The sequence below is a fragment of the Charadrius vociferus genome, unplaced genomic scaffold (assembly GCF_000708025.1).
Source record: "Charadrius vociferus isolate BGI_N301 unplaced genomic scaffold, ASM70802v2 scaffold259, whole genome shotgun sequence".
NCBI lineage: Eukaryota > Metazoa > Chordata > Aves > Charadriiformes > Charadriidae > Charadrius > Charadrius vociferus.
In genome coordinates this window covers 6770017-6790354 of record NW_009661368.1, presented here as the reverse complement: position 1 = coordinate 6790354, position 20338 = coordinate 6770017, and the positions used below count along the sequence as shown (strand labels likewise).

Here is a 20338-nt window from a genome sequence, read left to right as displayed (position 1 = left end):
CCGCTCTTCTTTCCAAGCTTAATGCAGTTATACCTTTCTCAGTGGAGAGTTTCATATACACTACCAGCCTAAATAGGATCTAACAACAAAACAGTGAAATTTTTTTTTCAGGAGCAAAACACTTTGAGAATGAAAAGTACAATAAAATGGGGACATTTCTTAAATCTATGGCAAAATTCTGCAAAACCAAAACGAAACCAAAAAGCCGTTCCACTAAATCAGTTCAAAGTAAGAGATTTAGTGGCCTATTTAACCAACTTATTCTTCTTTCCTTTGGTATACCAATTCATTTGTAGTCTTAGCCTTTTTTCAAATAAACATTTGATGCTTTTATAAGTTTTGCTGGTTATAAAGGTGCTACTCTTATATGTTCTCTAATTACAGATTTGTAAAAATGCAACATTTAAAACCCCTCAGCCTCATGAAAAAACTAAGTACGACTTGTTTCTTTGCTGTACACTTAACAGATGGATTCCAAAACACAAAATACCTGTATATAAAAGGAAGATAGTGCACTTTAAGCTTATAACAATCCATTTTCAAATCCTCCGTCAGTCATAAGTAATTATTAACACTGTTCTGCAGCCTTTTCCTAAATACATACGACCCTTCTGTTGTAAAATAAACGAGACAGCAACAGTGGATGCCTTTTTTTAAAACGTGTGCTGTAGGAACAACGTTGACACCAAAATATCACGTAAATGAGATGTACAGGTATGGCTCCTAAGGTCTGGATTAAATTCTCTTATAAAATTACAATTCAAGTTACTGGAAAACATAACTTTATAATCTTAAAAAGCAATATGCTCTTCTTAGACTTTTTCCATTTCTGTACTGTAAATGGAAATTTTCAGATAAAGATGCAGGTAGAAAAAACAAAATTTCAGTACAGGTAACGCTGTGAATTTTTATAAGAAAAACATTATGCACAAAATGCAGCAAGTGAAAGTCCGGTATGTTCTTGCCTTTTACCTATTTGAGTATTTTCATTCACAGTTGTTCAAAAATTGCTAATTTGTCAGTACATTTTGTAAGGCTAGTTTTACAACAGCATTTTTGTAAAGGTGAGAATATACAGTATATACAGAAGATGCTGACTCAGTCCTTGCTGTGTTGTAAAAGTATATTAGTTATGGGAAATAAAATATCAGTCATATTTCTATGACTGATTAGTGGAAGATGAAGCTTCTGTTTCTGTTGGTTTCTGAGTTTCCTTCGGTGTTTCTTGCTTCATCTCTTTACCAGTTTCCCTACTCTTACTCCGATCTTTGCGATCTTTTCCTCTTTCTCTTTCTCTTTCACGATCTCGATCTCTCTCTCGATCTCTTTCTTTTTCCCTGCTTCGATCCCGGTCCCTGTCTTTCTCTCTGTCGCGATCTCTGTCTCTGCTTCTTGATCGCTCTCTATCACGTCTTCTGTAGGATTCTCTCTCTCTGGTTCTCGCTCTCTCTCGGTCTCTGTTTCTTTCCCATTCTTTAGACCGCTCTGAATCCTTCTCTCTATCTTTGTTTTGGTTTCTGTCTCTGTTTTTATCCCATTCCTTGTCTCTGTGTCTCTCCCAGTCCCTGTCTCTATTCCAGTTTCTGCCACGGTCTCTTTCCCAAGGTCTGCCGTGTTCTCGATCCCTTCGTCTTTCCTCAAAGGGTCTACCTTGTCGATTATCTGCTTGCTGAGGCTCTGGCTGATCTAAAACCTTGTCTTTATTTCCTCCCTCATATCTCTCTCTCTGTCTCCCTTCAAATGTCTGGCCTCTAAATTCGGGATTTTTGCCTTCTCGGAAGTCAGATGCTGACCACTGTCCTTCCGACTCAGATCCCTGTCCCGAGATACTGGAAAGAGATGCAGATGGTCCAGCTTCCTCCCACATCTCTTTTCTGTGGGCTGGTGGATGGCTTGGAAGGTCCAGGAGTGGTCTTGGGGTTGGCTTCATACTTTGTGGTGACTGTCCTTGGAAATGAAATCTAGAAGGGGGAGGTTCATTTTCTTCTGGAAACAGTGCAGGTGTGGCTCCTCTTGGTCCTCCAAACTGAAGCGGTGCTGGACCCCTCTGGTTGGCAAATCTGGGTGGTGGACTCCCTCTCCGTTCTTCAAATGGCTGTGGCAAAAGTCCTCTTGGACCAGGTATATGATTTGGAGCTGGACCTCTCTGCCCTTCAAATTGATTTGGGTGAGGCCCTCTTGGTCCTCCAAAATGACTCGGGGCTGGACCTCTTGGCCCTCCAAACTGAGGGCCTCCTCTCTGTCCTTTAAACTGAGCTGGTGGGGGTCGTCTTTGACCTCCGAAAGGAAAAGGCGAAGGTCCTCTGTTTCCCATAAACTGAGGTGGATCTGGTCCTTCGAACTGTCCTGGAGGCCTAATCATTTCATTATACTGGGAATCTGAGAATTCCCTTTGTTCCATGTGAGGTTCCCTACGATCTTCAAACTGAGATGGTGACATTCCTCTTGGAACACCATGATAAGAAGGGGCAGGGCCCCTATTATCACCGAAAAGAGATGGTGGTCCATGCTGTGTAGAAAATAAGGAAGGAATGGGACCCTTTTGACCTCCAAATCTTCCAGATGGAGGTCCTCTTTGCCCGTCATTATTTGGAGAATCATGCTCTTCAGAGAACTGTGGTGCCGGTCCTCTAAAATTAGGTCCATGAGGTCCTCCAGGTGCATTGAGCATCAGTGGTGGTGGAGGCCCTCCTTTCTGCCCAGACAAAGAAAATGGAGGTCCAGCTCGGTTTTCTTCAAAGTGCTGTGGGGAAGGTCCGCCCTCACTCTGAACTGATGGAGATTCAGTTTGTTCTACAAATTGATGAACCTGAGGATTTCTTTGTTCGTCATATTGCACTGATGAAAGACCCCTCTCTGGTTCAAAGTGACCAGCTGCCATTTCCTGAGAAGTAAACATTGTATTTGAGAAAGAATCCCTTCCCATTAATTCGTTTGACTCACTTGACCATGCTACTTTATGCATATCTTGCAAAGACTGACTGTCACTTGATGTGGAGAAATTAGGCTGAAAAGATGTACTTGGCGGTGTTGGAAGCAGCACTTTACGTAAAGGCTTGGATGTAGAAGGTTCTCCAGAAACTGTTTGACTCATGTTTTCCAAATTAACTTGGAGAGTATTTTCAAATTTGCTATTAGATGCCTCTTTCTGGGACAACGTAGAAGCCTTTTCACTTGAAACCCAATTATCACCACTAAAACCCGGCTGAGTAGCAGAAATCAAAGTTTTTTCTTCCTTGCCAAGTGGAGTCTGCAAAGCATTTGGAAAACTTGCTGGAGCAACTTCTCCTGTGGGTATCTCATTCTGTACCACCTGCGGCTTTATTCGAGAATCACCACTGTCATTAGTCTCTGTCGCCATTCTTCTGGCTTGTCGCGGATCTCTATTCTGCCTCGGGTCACAGCCCTGGTTTAGCACTTGTGCTTGCTGATTTAAAGATGAAGGTAAATCTACTTTTTGCATAGCTTGCTGGTCCTGATGGAATAACTCAGTCTTTATTAGGGAAGATTTTGGCGGTGGTGACATTAAAGCATCAGACACTGAAAAATGAGCCATTGAAACACCAACAGCTGCTCTTTGTTGTCTGAGGGCTTCTTCTTGTTCCTCAAGTTGTCTTTTCTGTTCTTCTATTTGTTTGTTTAATTCTTCCAACATTTTCTGCTGTTCCACCAAGGATGAGGATGCAGCTAAATCAGGCACGTATGAAGCAGATGTTTCCGAAGAATTGCTTTTAGTGTCTGTATACATTTTGTTCGGTAAATCATCAACAGTAACTTTTGCTTCTTCCAAGATAGTTTCATCTTCTGGATCATAGGCCTCGTCCTCTAGTTCTGCTGTATTAGCGGGCTTTTCCACATTGTATCGTTTTTCACTTTCACCAGTCTGCATTTCAAAAGCTCTCTCCGGACCATATTCTTCCTCAGGATCATATGGTCTGTCATCCTCCTCCTCTTCTATAGCTCTGTCTTTTGACATCTGCCCAAACTGTTGCACAATGGGATCTAACAAAGGAACAGCCGACATTCCTCCATCAGCAGCAGCGTGACCTTCCTGATTTGAAGACTGGACAGTTTCAGAATCCTTAGCAAGAGGTTCAAAAGTTTTCTTTTTTCCAAAAAGCGTCTGCAGGATGTGCTCGAGAGGTGTGGCAGTTTTTGAGGATGAAGAATGTGTAGTGGTAATGCTTGCAGGAGCAGCGGTTGAAGTCGGTGGTGTTACAGTGGTTGTGGTTCCACTTTTAATCGAGGACAGTATTTTTAATACTGAAGGTGTAACTGCTGAGGTGTCTGGAATGGGAAGTGGAGGCGGGGGCGGAGGAGACCCAGGTGGTGTCGTACTTACGGCTGAATCTCCTGAATAAAGTGTGTATTTCGGAGTTTTCTTCTCTTGCGAAGCAGCCAGTGGCCCTTTAGAGAACAGTGATGTTTCTGTTTCCTCATGTGCTTGAATTCTGCTCCGCTTTTCCTCTATCTTTTCTGTTTCGATGCCAGTGGCAGGACGTTTGCCTTTCTGACAGATAACCAATCCAAGAATTAGATTTGGCCGAGATGACTCAAGACCTGAAAGGAAACACAAAGATTGTACATGTAAAAACCTAATTTTTAATTACGCTTTCAGCAGAAACTTATTATTTTCTACAGTGGCAGCTACAAAAGTCATAAAGATAACAGTTTTTGTAAATTACATTAGGTGACCTACTGGCAATTTTCATTAGTCCATAAGTGTATGCATCTATATTTCTTTACTTTATATATATGTATTTGTATATAAGTAAAAAGTGTTTTCATTCCTTCCTTGATATTTTTAATAAAAGGTGGCAGCAGCAGGTATGATTATTGAAAAGTGTCTCAGCAAATGTTCAAAACCAAAGAAAGTTTTTATATTTTTTACATTGTTACATCATTATTTTTGTCCAACCATCCCTACCTCTCCCCCTGAAAAATCATATATTTACTTTTAAATAGCTTGCAACTATGTTGTATATACAGAGATACTGAAAAGTGAGAAAACCTGGGCTGAACTTGTAACTATCTTTTATAATCTGTGCTAAAAGACCACATTGACATTTACACCAGTCCATAAATATTTTGTCTCACTCCAAGTTAAACATATGCCAGTAATTGCCAAGAAGAAAACCTCAAACAAACGGTGTTTGAAAACAGTATTAAAGCTTGTAACCCACTTCCCTGCTTGCTTGTTTTTTTCCAGCTAGGTATTATTTTAAAACACGTCAGGAGCAGAGAAACTGATACCCATCATACCAAAGAAGCAAAGGAGAGGTGAAGCAGAGAGGACTTCAGCAGGTGGGACTAAGGGACCCGGGCTGCACTGGCTTTCTCGGCAAGGAAACGGCGGGTTGGGAACGGACGTGGCATGCAGAGGGCAAGGGGAATTTACAGCCTCTGTCGCAGCATTCAGCGTGATGCTGCGGGCCTTTCTGTGAGTAAAAACCGCTGTACGCACAACTACTCCTCTGTGAAAGTGTCAGACTTGAATCCTTGGTGAAGTATATCCAAAAATGATGGGAAAGTTTCTGATAAAGAGGAAAAATAGCCAGGTCTGTAGGTCTGGTTCATGTTATTGTATTTCTCCTTTTACACACACAGTTCCCACTGGCACTTGTGGAAGATAAACATGTCCAGAATGAAGGGCAGGGAATAAATCCTGCCTGTATAAATCCTGTATCTAAACATACAGCTGGTGGCAAACGTAGAAAATCTGTACAGAGAGGTTATTTAATTTCTGGATTTAATGACTTTTAAAGGGTCCTCATTTGAGGCCACAGTCTTTCCCCCATCCCAGCTATGATTTGCACCCAGCCAGGAAGCACTAATATAGAAACACAAAACAATCTGTAAAGTAACAGGTAATATTCACTGTGGTTAAATGGTACGGCGAGGACTCTGACCTACGTTGTTCCTTCTATCCATCATCCTGTAAGTAAGTTTTATATATTTTTTTATATATATATGTTCCTTGTTCTTATTAAATCAAACCAAGTGCTCGTTAAGGAACAATTTTTAAATATCTAATTATTAGCAGTGAAAACTTTTTTGACACCAACAAAAAACTCCAAACTCTATAGTTCCAGATATATTCCATTAGCAAACCACATTCACAGATACATCACTGCTGAAACAACTGAATTCAAAAAAGTTTTAAGGGGACTCTTAAGTTTACCATCTAATAACAAAATTACATCAGCTGTTTTCCTAAACTTATGTTCATGTTTAATAAACTTCACCTTTCCTAAGTGGTTTTGCTTGCTAACTTCATACTGAGAAATCAATAAGAGAGTTTAGTACATTTTTAGGTTAAATGTGAAGTTTTGTCAGCCAGAAGCCAGCATCGCTCTTTCAGCTTAAGCTAAATTCCGTCAGAACCTACATAAGCACAAGATGATAAACTTGGCTGAGTTGGTGCCAAGGGACAGCCCGAGCATTAGAACTGATTCAGTCAAGACTTCTTCTTCAGTGAAAGCCTGCACTGCAAGAATTACTTGCAGCTTGCTAAATAACACACCAAAACCATAGCTGCTTTGTGCTTTACACTTACTATTGCACTTCAATACTTGATATATCTCTCATTAAGAAGTAACTTTTGTTCACAGAATATCCCCCCAAATCCCCAATGCTTTCACTTCTTATGCTCAAATCTTATCCTGTATAAACCTTATTTTCTAAATAATGAACTACAGATAATATGACAAAACTGGTATTTTTTCAAATAAAATAAGTTAACTGCAAAGTTTTATGAGATCTCTTGACAACTGAGGGAAAACAAACCCTCCTTTAAACTTCTGTGTTCTTCTGATTGTAATTGGAAATAGTACAGTGAAACTGTTTTAATCACTTACTGAAGAAACCAGCGAAGTCTGGTTACTCCCCAGAAATACTCTTTTTAAAAAAGACCAGCCAAAATTACAATGAAAATTTGAGGCCAATCTAAAATACTTGCTTGAAATTTCCTGTCAGGAATAGCACTCATTATAATTATCTTGAGAAACAATAATGAAATTTGAGTGAAAGTTTTTGGACCACAGTTACTCTGTAGAATACATTCTAGATCCAAAACGGAATTGCTGTTATTTCACAGTTCAGTGGTCGAGTTTTACATAGTTCTGGGGTTAAGAGGGTAGTGGACACAACGTTTTAAATGATCTTTCATTTTGTGGTATCTATTATTTGAATAACTAAAATTCAGTGCCAAAAAGGTTTTTTCCTCCGGGTGCAAGATTTCAGTGTTCGTAAGCATTGCCAATTTTCACTTTCTTCTTTCATATTTAGAAAAAAAATTATAAATAAGTGAAGACAATTAACCAGCTGTATTACCAGGACTAAGATTCGCTAATAATTCAGTACACGCACAAATTTGCCCCTTACGAGGGGTAGGGATGCTGAGATGTACAATGAAAGGCAGGACAGGAACTAAACAAATAATTAATTTCAGTGAATCTAAGATGATTCTGAAAAGACCACATAAATACTTGACTTAACCAAATACTCGTTTGCAGCCACAGGCTAAAAGCAGTTCTGTTCACAATAATTTACTACCTTAAATGAAATGATATTAATATATAAGACCAAAGCATAGTTCAAAAGTAAGACAACTTAACTAGGAAAAAAACATGCACAATTTACAGTCAGAATAGGTTCATTTGTTAGAAATGGTTCACTGTGTGTGAATTTGCTTTTTATTTTTTCTGCATCAGTCTGTGAATAATGACTCCGCGTTTGGTCGGTGTTGACCAGCGCAGAGCGCCTCACCAATCGGTGCTCATCCAAAATCTCCTAGTAGGCATTTGATTTTTTGTTGGTTGTTAAAGTTTTGGTTAGCTGCTTTTATGCCAAGACTTGTGATTTATGCAATTAGTCCTAATGAATCTCAAACACTGAATAACTGAAATGAACAGATTTAAAAAATCCATCAGACAGGGTATCTAATAAACAGCAATTACTGACAAATCAGCTTGGAATCCCTGTAAGAAACAGAGCTCGTGTCACTAATTAAAACAGGGTACAATTTTAATACACTTTCAAGCCAATAAATTCCAGTAGTAAGTCAGTAATGTTAGTTTTATGTTTAGAGTTTAGTCATCATATAATCCATTAAAATTTCATACTGTACTTTTACACAAATCTTAGAAGTTATGCCTAACCTGACTCCTACGTGAACTCAGTTCAAAGCGATCAAACACTAAATGCTGCTTTTGAAGCGAAACCCACAGCTGGAGCAGCATTTCCCAGTTCAGTCCCATTCCATTTCAACGCCCGTAAATAGGTTAAGTGCCTCATTTTAGGTAATAATGAAAATGCTGGCTGCAGTCTCCCTGTACTGCTCAGCGACTGTCTGTCACAAGCAAGCGTTTAAAGAGTGCCGCAGGCTGTGTCGGCAGAGTTAGTAGCTTTCAGTGCTAAATTATTTATAAAATAGCTATTATCCTATTATGTATTTGAAGTCCACATGCTGGTTTGATTGAGTTACATCCTGTAACTAAAGCCATTAGAACAGGATATACTAAATATTAGTATTGGATGAATATTTGTTTTTCTTACCCTTAAATACATTTTTTCATTAAATCAGTTTTACCATATTTATGCATATAATGGCCACATCTGTCCCTATCCTCAGCAGCTGGTGGGAAGTTACCTGCACTGTGAAAGACGTCTGCGTAATTTTGGCACACTGGTGACAAAACCACACAAATGGACTAAGCACACCCATGGTGTACATTTTTAAACTGCAGAGACCAATACAAGATATTCTTTAAGTTTTATCACCACCATTTAAATATTTGTCCCAATGAACCATGAGAGCAACTGACAACTATCAGCAACTTTGTGCACCTTAATTCAGGGATACAGATCACTTCCCGCATCATGACAGGGCTGCACATTCAGGTACACCTGCTGAATGGAACTGGCTGGCATAGAAAATAAGGTTTGTAATGCCATGTTCTTCTACTACTGCTACTTTTCATAACCATATCTGCTGAGACGAAGACACCTAACTATATTCAGAGTACAGTTAAAATTTTGATCCATTTGTTGCAATTCTTAAGAGCATTCCAAGCAGGACGAGATTTCATGCCTTCATACTTTAAGAAAAAACACACTTTCTATTGTAAACCACCAAGAGATATATCAGCATTTGTGGAATCCTTTGCTGATATATGGCTACATGTTTTATTAAAATTCATTTATTTTAACTACGCAAGATACTTGTTACGTTCCCAACGTTGCCACTAAACCCCTTCCTATTAGTAGTTAAGTCTGATTATACTATTTTTTCAAAGTGCTTTGAGATCTACAGATGAAAGTGCTAAATAAGGTGCGTATGTGAAACAGGCAAGTAAATTCACATACAGTAAACCATTGCACAAAGACAATGCAGAAGAGCCCACTGATAGAGAAAATCTGGTAATAGATGTCTGAGATTAAGTATAAATATGGATAACTGTCCATTTTCCTCTGTTTTTAAATCACACATGACAAAGTTTTTTTGTAGATCTTCTAGGTACTAGCGCAGTTCAGAAGTCCTCAGTTGTGTTCCAAATCCAGTCCACCAGAAAACAGGAGAAATTCATAATCCATACGTGCCTGATGGAACTGGTTGATACAGCTGGAATATCTTCTAACTAGGATTTCTGGAGTGGCAGGGTTTATTGTCCTCTCCCTCCTCCCCCCTCCGGTCATATTCATCAAATCATCTGAAGCTATCTACAGCTCAATGCTTTCCGAGTCCTTACTAAACTCCATTTGAAGGTACACAATTAAATTTAAGGAGACAATGACCACTTTCCATGAAATATTTTTATTGATTGTGAAAGAAAGAAAAAGCAGTAAATTCCATCAGATGGCATTAAAAGGTATGGATTACACGTCTTTTATGCTGTGGTTTTAATACATGCACAAAACCAGAAAAACAGCTTACCTGATTTTTTTGCCACCCCACACCGGGTCTGGTTTCAAAATACAAACACAACTTAGCCCAACTATGAGGCAAAGGCTGCTACAGAAGTTTCCAAGAAGTGTGAACTGGTGGCAGAAGTCAGGTGGAAGTGGGTCTTCTATGAAGCTGTTACATCACGTGGCCTCTCTGCCTTCGGAACCTTGTTTCTATCGCTAGCCTTTAAGCCACTTTGCCTACAAATACCTATTTCAACTTGAAAACCTGACTCAGAAACCTTGCCTCCGTCAACACCTGCAAACGATGCCTGTATTTCTTCTGAGCAATTCCCTCCAGTTTTGAGAAACCTCTGCAATTTAAGCTCAGCAAAACGAGGCTGACATTAAAAATCGCTATACTAATACTTAGTAGAGTTTGTCTACATTTGCCAACCCTCCAATCTAATGAAACCTATAATGGAAAAGTAAAAGGAAGTGTAAAAGGGAGAGCTGGTGTTCCCACAGGAATGCAAGTAGGCAACAATTCGGTAAGTGCCTCCCCAAAGCAGGTTTTTTACCAGCCCAGCAGAAAAACTGCAGACATTTACAGCCAATTCAATGGCCAATTCCATTCTCATGTCACTGTCCACAAAGAAGGGTGTTTCTTTTGTTCTGGCTGGAAGAACTAGTACACGATTTAAAACTCTCTGCTTACACCCCTGTGCCGAAAAGGTTTTGTTTCTTGGCTATGAAATGGGAAAAACACATCTTGCAGAACTTTAAAGAATTCACGAAGTTAAAGACTATGAGGGGCTCAGATTAAAAAATCACAGAGACTACGTGATTCATTTAGATAGCAAGAATCCTACCGTTTTAGCTATTGCCTAAAAACAATGACCTGACTGCGCTATTCAAGGATGGGTAAGACAGGCTTGGGGTGTATGAGAAAAGTCTCGGCTGGGCACGCTGAGCAAGTGCCCTTTGTGATCTCATGGAGGAAGGGAGAGCATGTAACTAACAATGTTTCATTTGAAGTTGTATGCCGTTAACACGTGAAAACCTGTCCCAGACACTGCTGCTCCTGCATATAAACTCTGAGAATGCTTTATTGAGTTCAGTCCTGAACTTGTGCTTGAAGAGCAGAGGACAGTCAGCTTCTCAGAAAGGTCAGCTCCGTTTGCTGTTCCATACCTACCGTTTAGTATTTTCAAACCATTGCTATGACAATGAAGTATTGCCTTCATTGTACCCTGTCGCTCTTCAGTTTCTCAATATGTTATTTTTACATAAAATCCCAGATACTTATTTGGAAACTAAGCATATGCGCCTCCTCCATCCTCAGATGAAGATGACTTCAAATTTTGCAACAGAAGGGTGTTTCATGGCTGAATTCATTCTCAGTTTTCCTGTCACCATGTTCAATGCACAAACACAGAGCAAACTCAAGCCCAGCATTACCACTGGTAATTTTAACAAAGATTATAATATAACCTGCCTATACCAACTACTGTCTGCCACCTACTAACCCTAAGGAACGTGGATCCCCTTTACCCCCAACAAACCAATTCTCAGAAGTCAGTGATTTGGCTAGAGTTCGCACCTAGAACAAAACATTTCAAACACCTTGTACGCCACTGCACGTACAGATTAATACTTAGCGTGAGACAACGACAATTTAGTGAAACCACTATAAGTATTACCTTTGTCTTCATAGATTTCTTGATTCCTCTGTGGGCTAAGCTTCCTGCTTGATTTAAGCGACGGTGAATGGCTTGTAAGGGCCCGGGTTTTGTGGATTTATGGGTTGCTAAAGATAGGGGAGGGGGGGTTTATTGCTTTTTTTTCCCCCCAAAATAGTGGCTGTTCCACATACTTGATTTTACAGGTAAACTCATTCTCCTAATAGCATATAAGCATCTCATTGGAAAGGCTATGTAAACTTCAGACAATTTTATCTTGAACCCAGTTGGATTTCCAATTTTTCCACTATTTACATACTTTAAAATTGGTTTTATACAGAAAAAATTAATAACGCTTATATTAAATATTCAACCTCAACTTGTCTCCAATTGACTTTTGTTTTGTGATTTTACCTAGTATTTAACCTCCCCTGTTTTGTGCTTACCTGGTCCCTCAAAGGGCAAGAGTTTGGAAGGAATTGGGTCCTTAGAACTCAGGGGGATCAGGTAGAGATCCTTGACATGTCTGTTGTTATTAGCTACAACACCAAAACGACCACGACTGCTAAAATAGGAGTAGAGAGAGATATAGGCAACTTCTTCTTCTTCTGTTGCAGGATGGAAACGAATCAAACACAATTCCTGAAATACAAAAGCAAAGTGGAAAAATTCAACCTGCAACACACCAGCAAATGAAATGGTAAAGGGCAAATTCCAGGGGTGAAGTTAATTGTACATTTATCATTCCAACTATGTTTTTGAGGCAATCCTCTAGCTTTGAGAGAGAATTGTTGTTCAATCAGTAACATCAAAACGGAATTAAGTTTGTCATTTTCAGAAATACAAATTACTTGTGTATCTTACATCAAACTAAGCATCTTGAGGCTCAAATTAATAGGAAAGAAATGGAAAATTCTTAGTTCCATAATTGTATCTGTATACTGTGCATCATTTTCTGGGGTGTTTTTAATAGTAAAATCTATTACATACGCTTAATGATAAGTTCCTTTAAAATCTGAATTTCAATCATCAATATGGAATAAATAGATTATTTATGTTCAATCACTAAAAATGAATAAATAGTATGAAGATTTAACTACTATGCAGGAGAGAGATCAAGAGGATCTGCAGCTCAATAAACATGTTTCTTCAATACATCAAAAATTTCATAGGAATAAGCGGAGTTGGTATTTTTCCAGATGTGATCTATGTCAGTATTTGCTGTTTACTAATTTATATTACAAAAAGTAGTCATTTTATATTGATGTATTTTTCTTCTGGGTTTTGCAAAGGATTTTAAGTGTATACCTTAGAAAGCGAAGATTTGAGTTTGCCAACATAATCCCAGACTGTCTTCGGTGAGATCCTCCCACCAATATGAATTGTATCTGGTAAATCCTAAACAAGAAGTATTACATGGTAGTATGAGAAAAAAACCAAAAGAGACTAATGATTAAAAGCAGCGCAGGTTGCCCCACCCCAGCTGCCTAGAGGATAATACACTTTTCTATTTTACTAAACTTTCATACATACTTTTCTAATTTCAGACAGGGTATTTCTAAATTTCGGGGTGATTAATTATGGCATGTTACCAAAAGGCTAACAGTATATATGAAAGAGAAAAAGCATTCCTGAACAAGGATAGCAGCAAGATGTCCAATAGTTCTGTATGCTCATTATTGGCATTGTTTATATGGGGAAGCTGCTATTGGAAATAAAGATTTTCTCCGCGCTCTTGGTTTCTCAGGAAATGCTCCACGCGTGACTTCAAGTCACCTGAATTCTAGTGAGCTTCCTGCCATGAGGACAGTGAAATCCATCCTAGCAAAAGCAATACCAAACAGAACCACCAACCCTACTAATAAAAGTCCTCAAACATACACTTGTGTTTGAAACTTCCTAACAGTCACGTAAAATGCACTTCTTCAGAGAAAAAAAAGAATTTGTTTTAGCATAAACTTTTATACTATCTCATTATTTGAACGTACACCCTCCCAGAATATCATCCACCTGTTTTTATTAGAAAATTAGTAAAAAGGATATTTTCAATAAGTGGCCAAACTTTTGTAAGAGAGCACATCAGTGACCCATCTAGTTTGAGAACAGAACCAGATATCTGCTTTAAAAAACTGGCTCTAAAACTGCTTTTAAAAAAATGAAGTTGAAAGAAAGGTATTATTCCATGTTAGATCCTAACATATGTATAAACATATTTAACGACATAAGAATTCTTCACAAATTTGTGAGGAATTTTTCGAGGGCTTTTTTTGGGTTTTATTTTCTTGAGCTACTTCTCCTATTACTAAAGGGACGCCGTTTACCGCTGCTACACTTTCAATATAACCACACATACACAGCGACCCCAGCCTTTCCAGCAATGGGAACCGCCGTACAGATTTATTCTAAACGCAGAAACACGTTGGTGCTAACCTCACTAAGATAATCAAAGCACCCAGAGACGGGATAGGCTTTAGTGACAAATTTGGCCACACTTTGCATGTTAATAAATCCTTTCCAAATGGTGTTGAGCCGAGAGAGAAAGAGGGAAGTGTCGCTGTCTTGAGGCGAGCGTGGCTCTGCAACACTGCAAAACAAATCCAAAACAGAAATGTTACAGAATACAAACGAGAACGGTCCCTTCTTTTTTAATTTTCTTCCCTCCTCCTATTGATCAAATACTTTATTTTAAACAAATAACAGATTTTTTACCAAAAGCTTTGCTAATGTTTTCCATTAACTTGGTATTAGGGAAAAAAACAGAGAGTAACAGAAAATAAACTTGTAGCTGCAGACAGGCAAAAAGATGCCAAAAGATATGACACTTACAAAATTAGGTTAGCACTATAACTGTTGTGATCTTGACTCTGTAACAAACTAATCTGAATTATATATTTCCCACTAATTGAGTTAACAATATGCATCTGAAAGAGATTCTCAAGTAAAAGAATATGCTATGAACAAAAATCTTTTAACTGCAGTTTCGTAAGGATATACTTTGCAATATTGACTTCTACTACTGTATATACCCAGGATATGAAAGAAATCCACTTTCTTTCAAGCTGATCAATTGGTTAATTTTAATTCATATTCATAAATTCAGATCTAACTGTATTTTAATATAGGATGAAAATCTGGAAATGCCTTTAAACCATCTCTCACATACACCCACTTTCTATATATTAATGTACACGCAGACTTCTAAGCCTGCATAATACCTTCAAGTTTTATTTATCTGCTGAAACACATTGTAGAATCTTCGCTGTCAACATATACTGATGCTCTGAAAATTTTACCAAATACAGAAGGTAACTGAGGAGATGGTAAATTAAAAATCTGAATCAGGCTACCTGAGCTTTAAAGTCGAACATGCCCTTTGACTGGGGGAAGGGGACATGGGACACACGGGACTTTGAAGATAACCACATTAAAGATTCGGTAGCTTGGCTTACTATTAAATATACGCACTTGATATTGGGTGAATGATGAACGGCTAAGTATCTTGGGTCTGGTGAGGATGATGGTTTTGTTAATATCGATTTGGGGACAGTCATAACTGGTTTTGAAGTTTCCTGTTTTGTTTCCCCTGTTGAAACTTTGTCAGATACAGGACCAGAACGCAGCGCTGGTGTCAGAATACCAGAGGAGCTGCCCATTGCTGTCCTAGGGTCTCTGCCAGAAACTGTTACGGTTGTGACAACTCCGCCAGCACAAGAGGCAGGAAAAGCAGAAGCCTCCTCAGGTACAGAAGAATCTGCATTGTTATGGCCCTGGGGTGTAGGAATGTATGTTCTTTCAACACTTGACGGAGGAACTGTTTCTGCTACCGGTCCAGCTTCGGTTTCCATTGCATTTTCAGCGACGGCCTCTTTGGCAGCCTCTGCTGTTGGGGTTGGTGCAGAACTTTCATACTTTGACTGAACTTCCGGTTTTGATTTCGACTCCACCTTTTTAACTGGAGCCACTGACTTCATCTTCTTAGGTGGTACTTCATCTTCAGATGCTGAAATCTGACCTATAAATAGATTTTAAAAGCTTTTGTTTACTTATTTCACAATGAGATTTTTGGGAGAAGATCAAATAAACAAACAACACTCTTAACAATTCTTTTACTTTGCACAAAGTCAGCACTGTAGATACCTGTGCAGATTTTGCAGTTCAGGTCAAAAAGGTGGGCTCGATGCTGACTTGTTGTATCCTTCAACATACTGCTGAAGACGTCTAGAGAAGGAGCACTGTTTAAATTTGGTACAGTTCGGGATGATTCTTGCTGCTCCTAAAAGTGAATAGACACAAAAAATTTTCCGGCTGATCATTAATTTCTACCATAAAAAAATACTTTGGAAACCATTAATTAACTTCAGTTCTTAAAAAAAAAAAAAAAATTAAAAAAACATGATATGCTTGATAAAAGCATATCATGTCAGAGTTCTCGATTAATATTTGTCCTCATTTCATTCCACGATGTTCCAAAGCAGACAGCTAATGTTCAGAAATAAAAGACTTCTCTGTAAATTGACAGCAAGGGCTGAAAAACACAGAGCAGTTTAGAAGCGCGTGCAAAATATGCCTATCGCTTGGTTGTTGCACTCCTTCAAACTCAAAGAACAAATGCTCAGAGCACACCTACTAGGTAATAATATCCTTACAGATCACTGAAACAATCTGCCCTTCTGATGAAAAATTTGAGGCCCTAGTTACCATTTCTCTCCCTTGACCTCTTCATGCTAAAGCGATAGCCAATACTTACATCAGAATCGGACACTGGCGGAGAATCTTCCATATTTACAACTGACGCGTGTTCCCGTTTTACAGCTGTTTTCTTGATTTCATGAGATTTGCTTCTTGACTCTATCATCTGAAAGAAACAAAACCATTTTGGTAAAAAATCCACATATTTATTTTATAATTTTATTCTATACTTTGTTAACATTTGGCTGCTTGTAGAGAAAAAGTATATTGAAACTGAACACTATTTCATTAGGAAGAAAATGGTGCATTAACATAACACGGGTGGTAAGGGCTGGCAAACTTGCTCTTAATTTATAACTAAGGACATCGGGGAAAATCAGGTTACTCACTGCTTTAGCTGGTTTCTCCTTCCATACAGACAGTTCTTTAGATAAAAGTTCTTCTGGTTTCATTCTCACCAGTTTTGACAGTGAGATTTCCTCACGAAGGACACGATGAAAAAGTCCCTGAAAACAAAACAGACTTTGTTGCCATGCTGAAGAGAACCTGCTTCAGTAACTAACAAGATTTGCAGTGCTGAACAGGCAAAAGCTGTTCCACTTTCTTAATTCTCTATTAAAAACACCGGTTACTTAGAAGAAAATTTGGAAAGGTGCAACAACCAGAAAATAAGGATGAAACAAACACAAAGTACAAATTTTCCTTGTTATAGTCAGTATCTATCAATATCACTGAATAGGAACGTCAGAAGTTGAGCAGACACTCACCTGATTCATATATATTGTAGAGATTAAAAAAAAAAAAAAAAAGGAAAAAAAAAAAGAAAAAAAGACGTTTCAAGTGGTCTCTACTGGATATTTTCATTTGTACCAGCATCCATTTTTTTCCTTTTAAAGTATAAATATGATCATCAACGCGGGTAGTATCCAACGCATACTACAGAATGTCACAAGACGAGAAATTAATAAAGTCTATTTATTTTAAGAAAGCCATTCTGTAAATATGTATTTCACACAAATGCCCAAACATAATAGATACACACGACCAACTTAAGTAGACTTTGGATTCTTTTTGGATGAAAAAACTTTTTTAAAGATTAGAATGGCTTTATAATAATCTTTTATAGTACAATTCATAAGTCTCTATCTTGAAACTCTCAATCTTGAGCATACAGTTTGACATATCATTAAAAACCAAAAGTACATTTCAGTATATGTTTACTGTTTAAGGAAATTCCAAACCTGGTTTTTGGGGTCCTTGAGATTGAACATGATGCTACGGTATTTACTCTTGTATCTGTTGTCCGTAACTTGAAACAAATTAAACATCTCCTTTTCAATATTGAGTGCTACTCTCCCTACTTCACTCTCTGTCATGACCAGATCATCGCTGTCATTGACTCTGTTAAAAACAAAAAAGCGTACGTGCATTTACGTTAGGCATGAATCTTTAGGCAGCATTCATAAAAACTAACTTTTCAGAGGAAGGAGCCAACCTGGGCTCCTCCTCACTCAGTGAGGGCCGAAGACTTCTTTAGGTAACTCCTCAAAGCCAAAGTCTATCTCAGCACCTGGAACTGTGAACTATGGCAACGCACCATTACTGCCCACAGTGGCCACACGGACGTCAGCCTTTGCACCTACTCCTGCCCGGGGCACTGCAGTCAGGAGTTTCTCTGCCATGAATGACACGGGGAGCCCCAAGCACTTGGGTTTTAATCCTACATTTTCCACTGTGAACAGCATTTCCATTTCAGAGAGAATACCAGAATGCGGTGGTCCATAGTAAGCACAGATGGCTGGCATTAGCTTTAATCATCACTGTGCGACTACTTGCTTTTGTTTGTTTGTGTGTTTGGTTTGTTTGGTTTTTTTTTTCTCTCTCCTCAGTGGTAGAGTTGTCCACTGACCAGGGTTTGTTGTTGTTGATTTTTATGTTGGGAGGAGAGAGACTCTCTACTTCAGTAAGCCTTTAACCTTTCACTGTGGTATTTCCTATACTGTGTTCCCTACAACCTCTACATCTCCAAACACTGCTATCGCCAGATTTTAAAACTTCAGAGCACCTGCATTAAAAATTTTTTTTTTTTAAAATGCACCTGCATTTTTTTTTTATGCTGTTATTTAATTCTCTAACTGCAATTACTTCAATATAAATGGAATAGTGTGGTGGGTTTTTTTTCTTGAAGGCTTTTTCCCATGCAATTATTTTATATCGTGATTCAAAAAAAATTTTTACTATAAACCTGAAATGCTGATTACGCTTGCAATAATTTGTAGTATAAATTCAGTCCCTCGATATCCCTTTATCAAGAAGTAAACAAAACACTGCAGGCTAAACATTTACGTCTAGTTGTAGTTTCCTATATAAAATAAGGGCCTTGAATTCCCACCTCTTCCATAAAATTTCTTTTAGGGACCGTCGAATATTTTGTCGAATCTGAGAGTTGGGTTGTGACTGGATTGGGTTGGGTGATGCTTTCGCTTGACTACTTCCAGATGCGGTAGAAATGGAAGACAGAGAAGGCTTTTTGAGCCCTCCACCCAAACTGGAAGATGTAGCTGGTTTTTTGGAAACTGATGAGCCGTGAGAGAGAGACGAATGTTTGGAAGGAACAGTGCCTGATGAAGGAACGCTGCCTGATGAAGGCCAAGGTTTCTTGGGAATTACACCTTTGAAACTTCCAGCAGAAGGTTTAAGTGGTTGCTTGGTTAGTGACGTGCTCGAGAAGGATGGGGACTTCTTTGAAGGAAGGTTTTTAGTGAGAGAAGATGTCTGTTTCTCCATTATAGATTTCTTCGATGCCGATGTATGCTCTGCTCTATCTTCATGCTTTTTCTCTTCCCTTTGAGCTGTTAAAACAAAGAAGAAAACACAGTATTAAAGGCTTAACTTCGTAACTTCTTATTCATGAAGATCAGCTACCAAGCTATAAAGAAAAGTCTGTGAAATGACATGTCCAGAGAATGGTAACTATCAAGTAGGCACTTCAAGCCATTTACTTTCATGAGCCTTTCTAAAACTAATTTTAAAAACCATGCAGAGGTTGACATTTTTTTTGAAGACATTTGTCTTTGATCCTTCAGAGAGTACTTCATCTCAGAGGCCAACTGAAGAGTTTAAGAGAGTTCCACTTTGGCTCTAAAAGTTGAAAATTTTATTTATAATCTAGGCAAGAAAACCGAAAAGAAAAAAATAAAAAGGCACCACCTTCAAAGATTCCTGAGTGGAATAAACTTCAAAAACATCCCAAACTTGGACACATTTAAAAAAAAAAAAAAAAGGCAATACGACCCACATCTTGCATTTCAACGGAACAATTCTCACAGCGCTTTACAGAACCTGTTTATTACAGAGGCTGATGTGATGACACAGTCCATGAATTTGAAACTGCAATACAACCTTAAGTTTAGTACTATTGAAGTTGAATAAACTCTTCCTCCCAAACTTTATTTTAAAGAGCAAGCAAAGACAGTCAAGTTATGTAGCACAGAAGTTGCCTAAAAAATTTAAACACATACGCAATGTACTTGGTTGCTAGCAGTAATACCATACTGATGACGTCGCCATAAACTATTATTAGATCTTCCTATTCAGTTCCCAGATGAATTCTAGATTTATAGAATAGCTAAAGACTAATAAGGCTGCTCAGGCTGTGGCCATCTAATTCCCACCATTCACAAACTATTCCATTTAAACATTTTTTTTTCTAATGTTAGTAGAGTAATTGATACATGTCATATACAAGAAAACTTATGAAGTCTAAGCAAAGGTTCCGGTTTTCACCCATGTTGAAGTTATACTTGCACAGGACTTTAAAAGCAATCATTTCTTTCAATTGCATTTTATCTGTCCACTTTTTGGCACTGACAGGAACAATTCAACACAACAAAAAAAGCCAAAACCAAAATAACTCACACCCCCCACCCCAGCAAAACCCCCATCATTTACCAGACATTAAAGTTATAGCGGGCTAACACTGGCACATTTACCCTCACAGCTCAAACAAGGAAGGCTTCTCATGGCAACTGCCAAAAAACAACTCCCAAAGTACAATTTTTTCAATTAGAAAAGCCAAGTTT

General features: G+C 38.4%; 1 protein-coding gene across 1 annotated transcript in view; it reads right to left on the bottom strand.

Moving 5' to 3' along the window:
- Positions 1–1159: 1159 nt before the first annotated feature.
- Positions 1160–20338, bottom strand: part of DIDO1 (death inducer-obliterator 1) — a 40261-nt gene continuing 21082 nt past the window's right edge. The window contains exons 7-16 of the mRNA XM_009893450.1: positions 18649–19108; positions 17498–17657; positions 16646–16762; positions 16315–16422; positions 15705–15840; positions 15033–15579; positions 13998–14151; positions 12876–12965; positions 12014–12209; positions 1160–4560 (exon numbers count right to left, since the gene is read on the bottom strand). Of these exons, the coding sequence (XP_009891752.1) occupies positions 1160–4560; positions 12014–12209; positions 12876–12965; positions 13998–14151; positions 15033–15579; positions 15705–15840; positions 16315–16422; positions 16646–16762; positions 17498–17657; positions 18649–19108 (5369 nt within the window). The remainder of the gene's footprint in view (positions 4561–12013; positions 12210–12875; positions 12966–13997; positions 14152–15032; positions 15580–15704; positions 15841–16314; positions 16423–16645; positions 16763–17497; positions 17658–18648; positions 19109–20338) is intronic.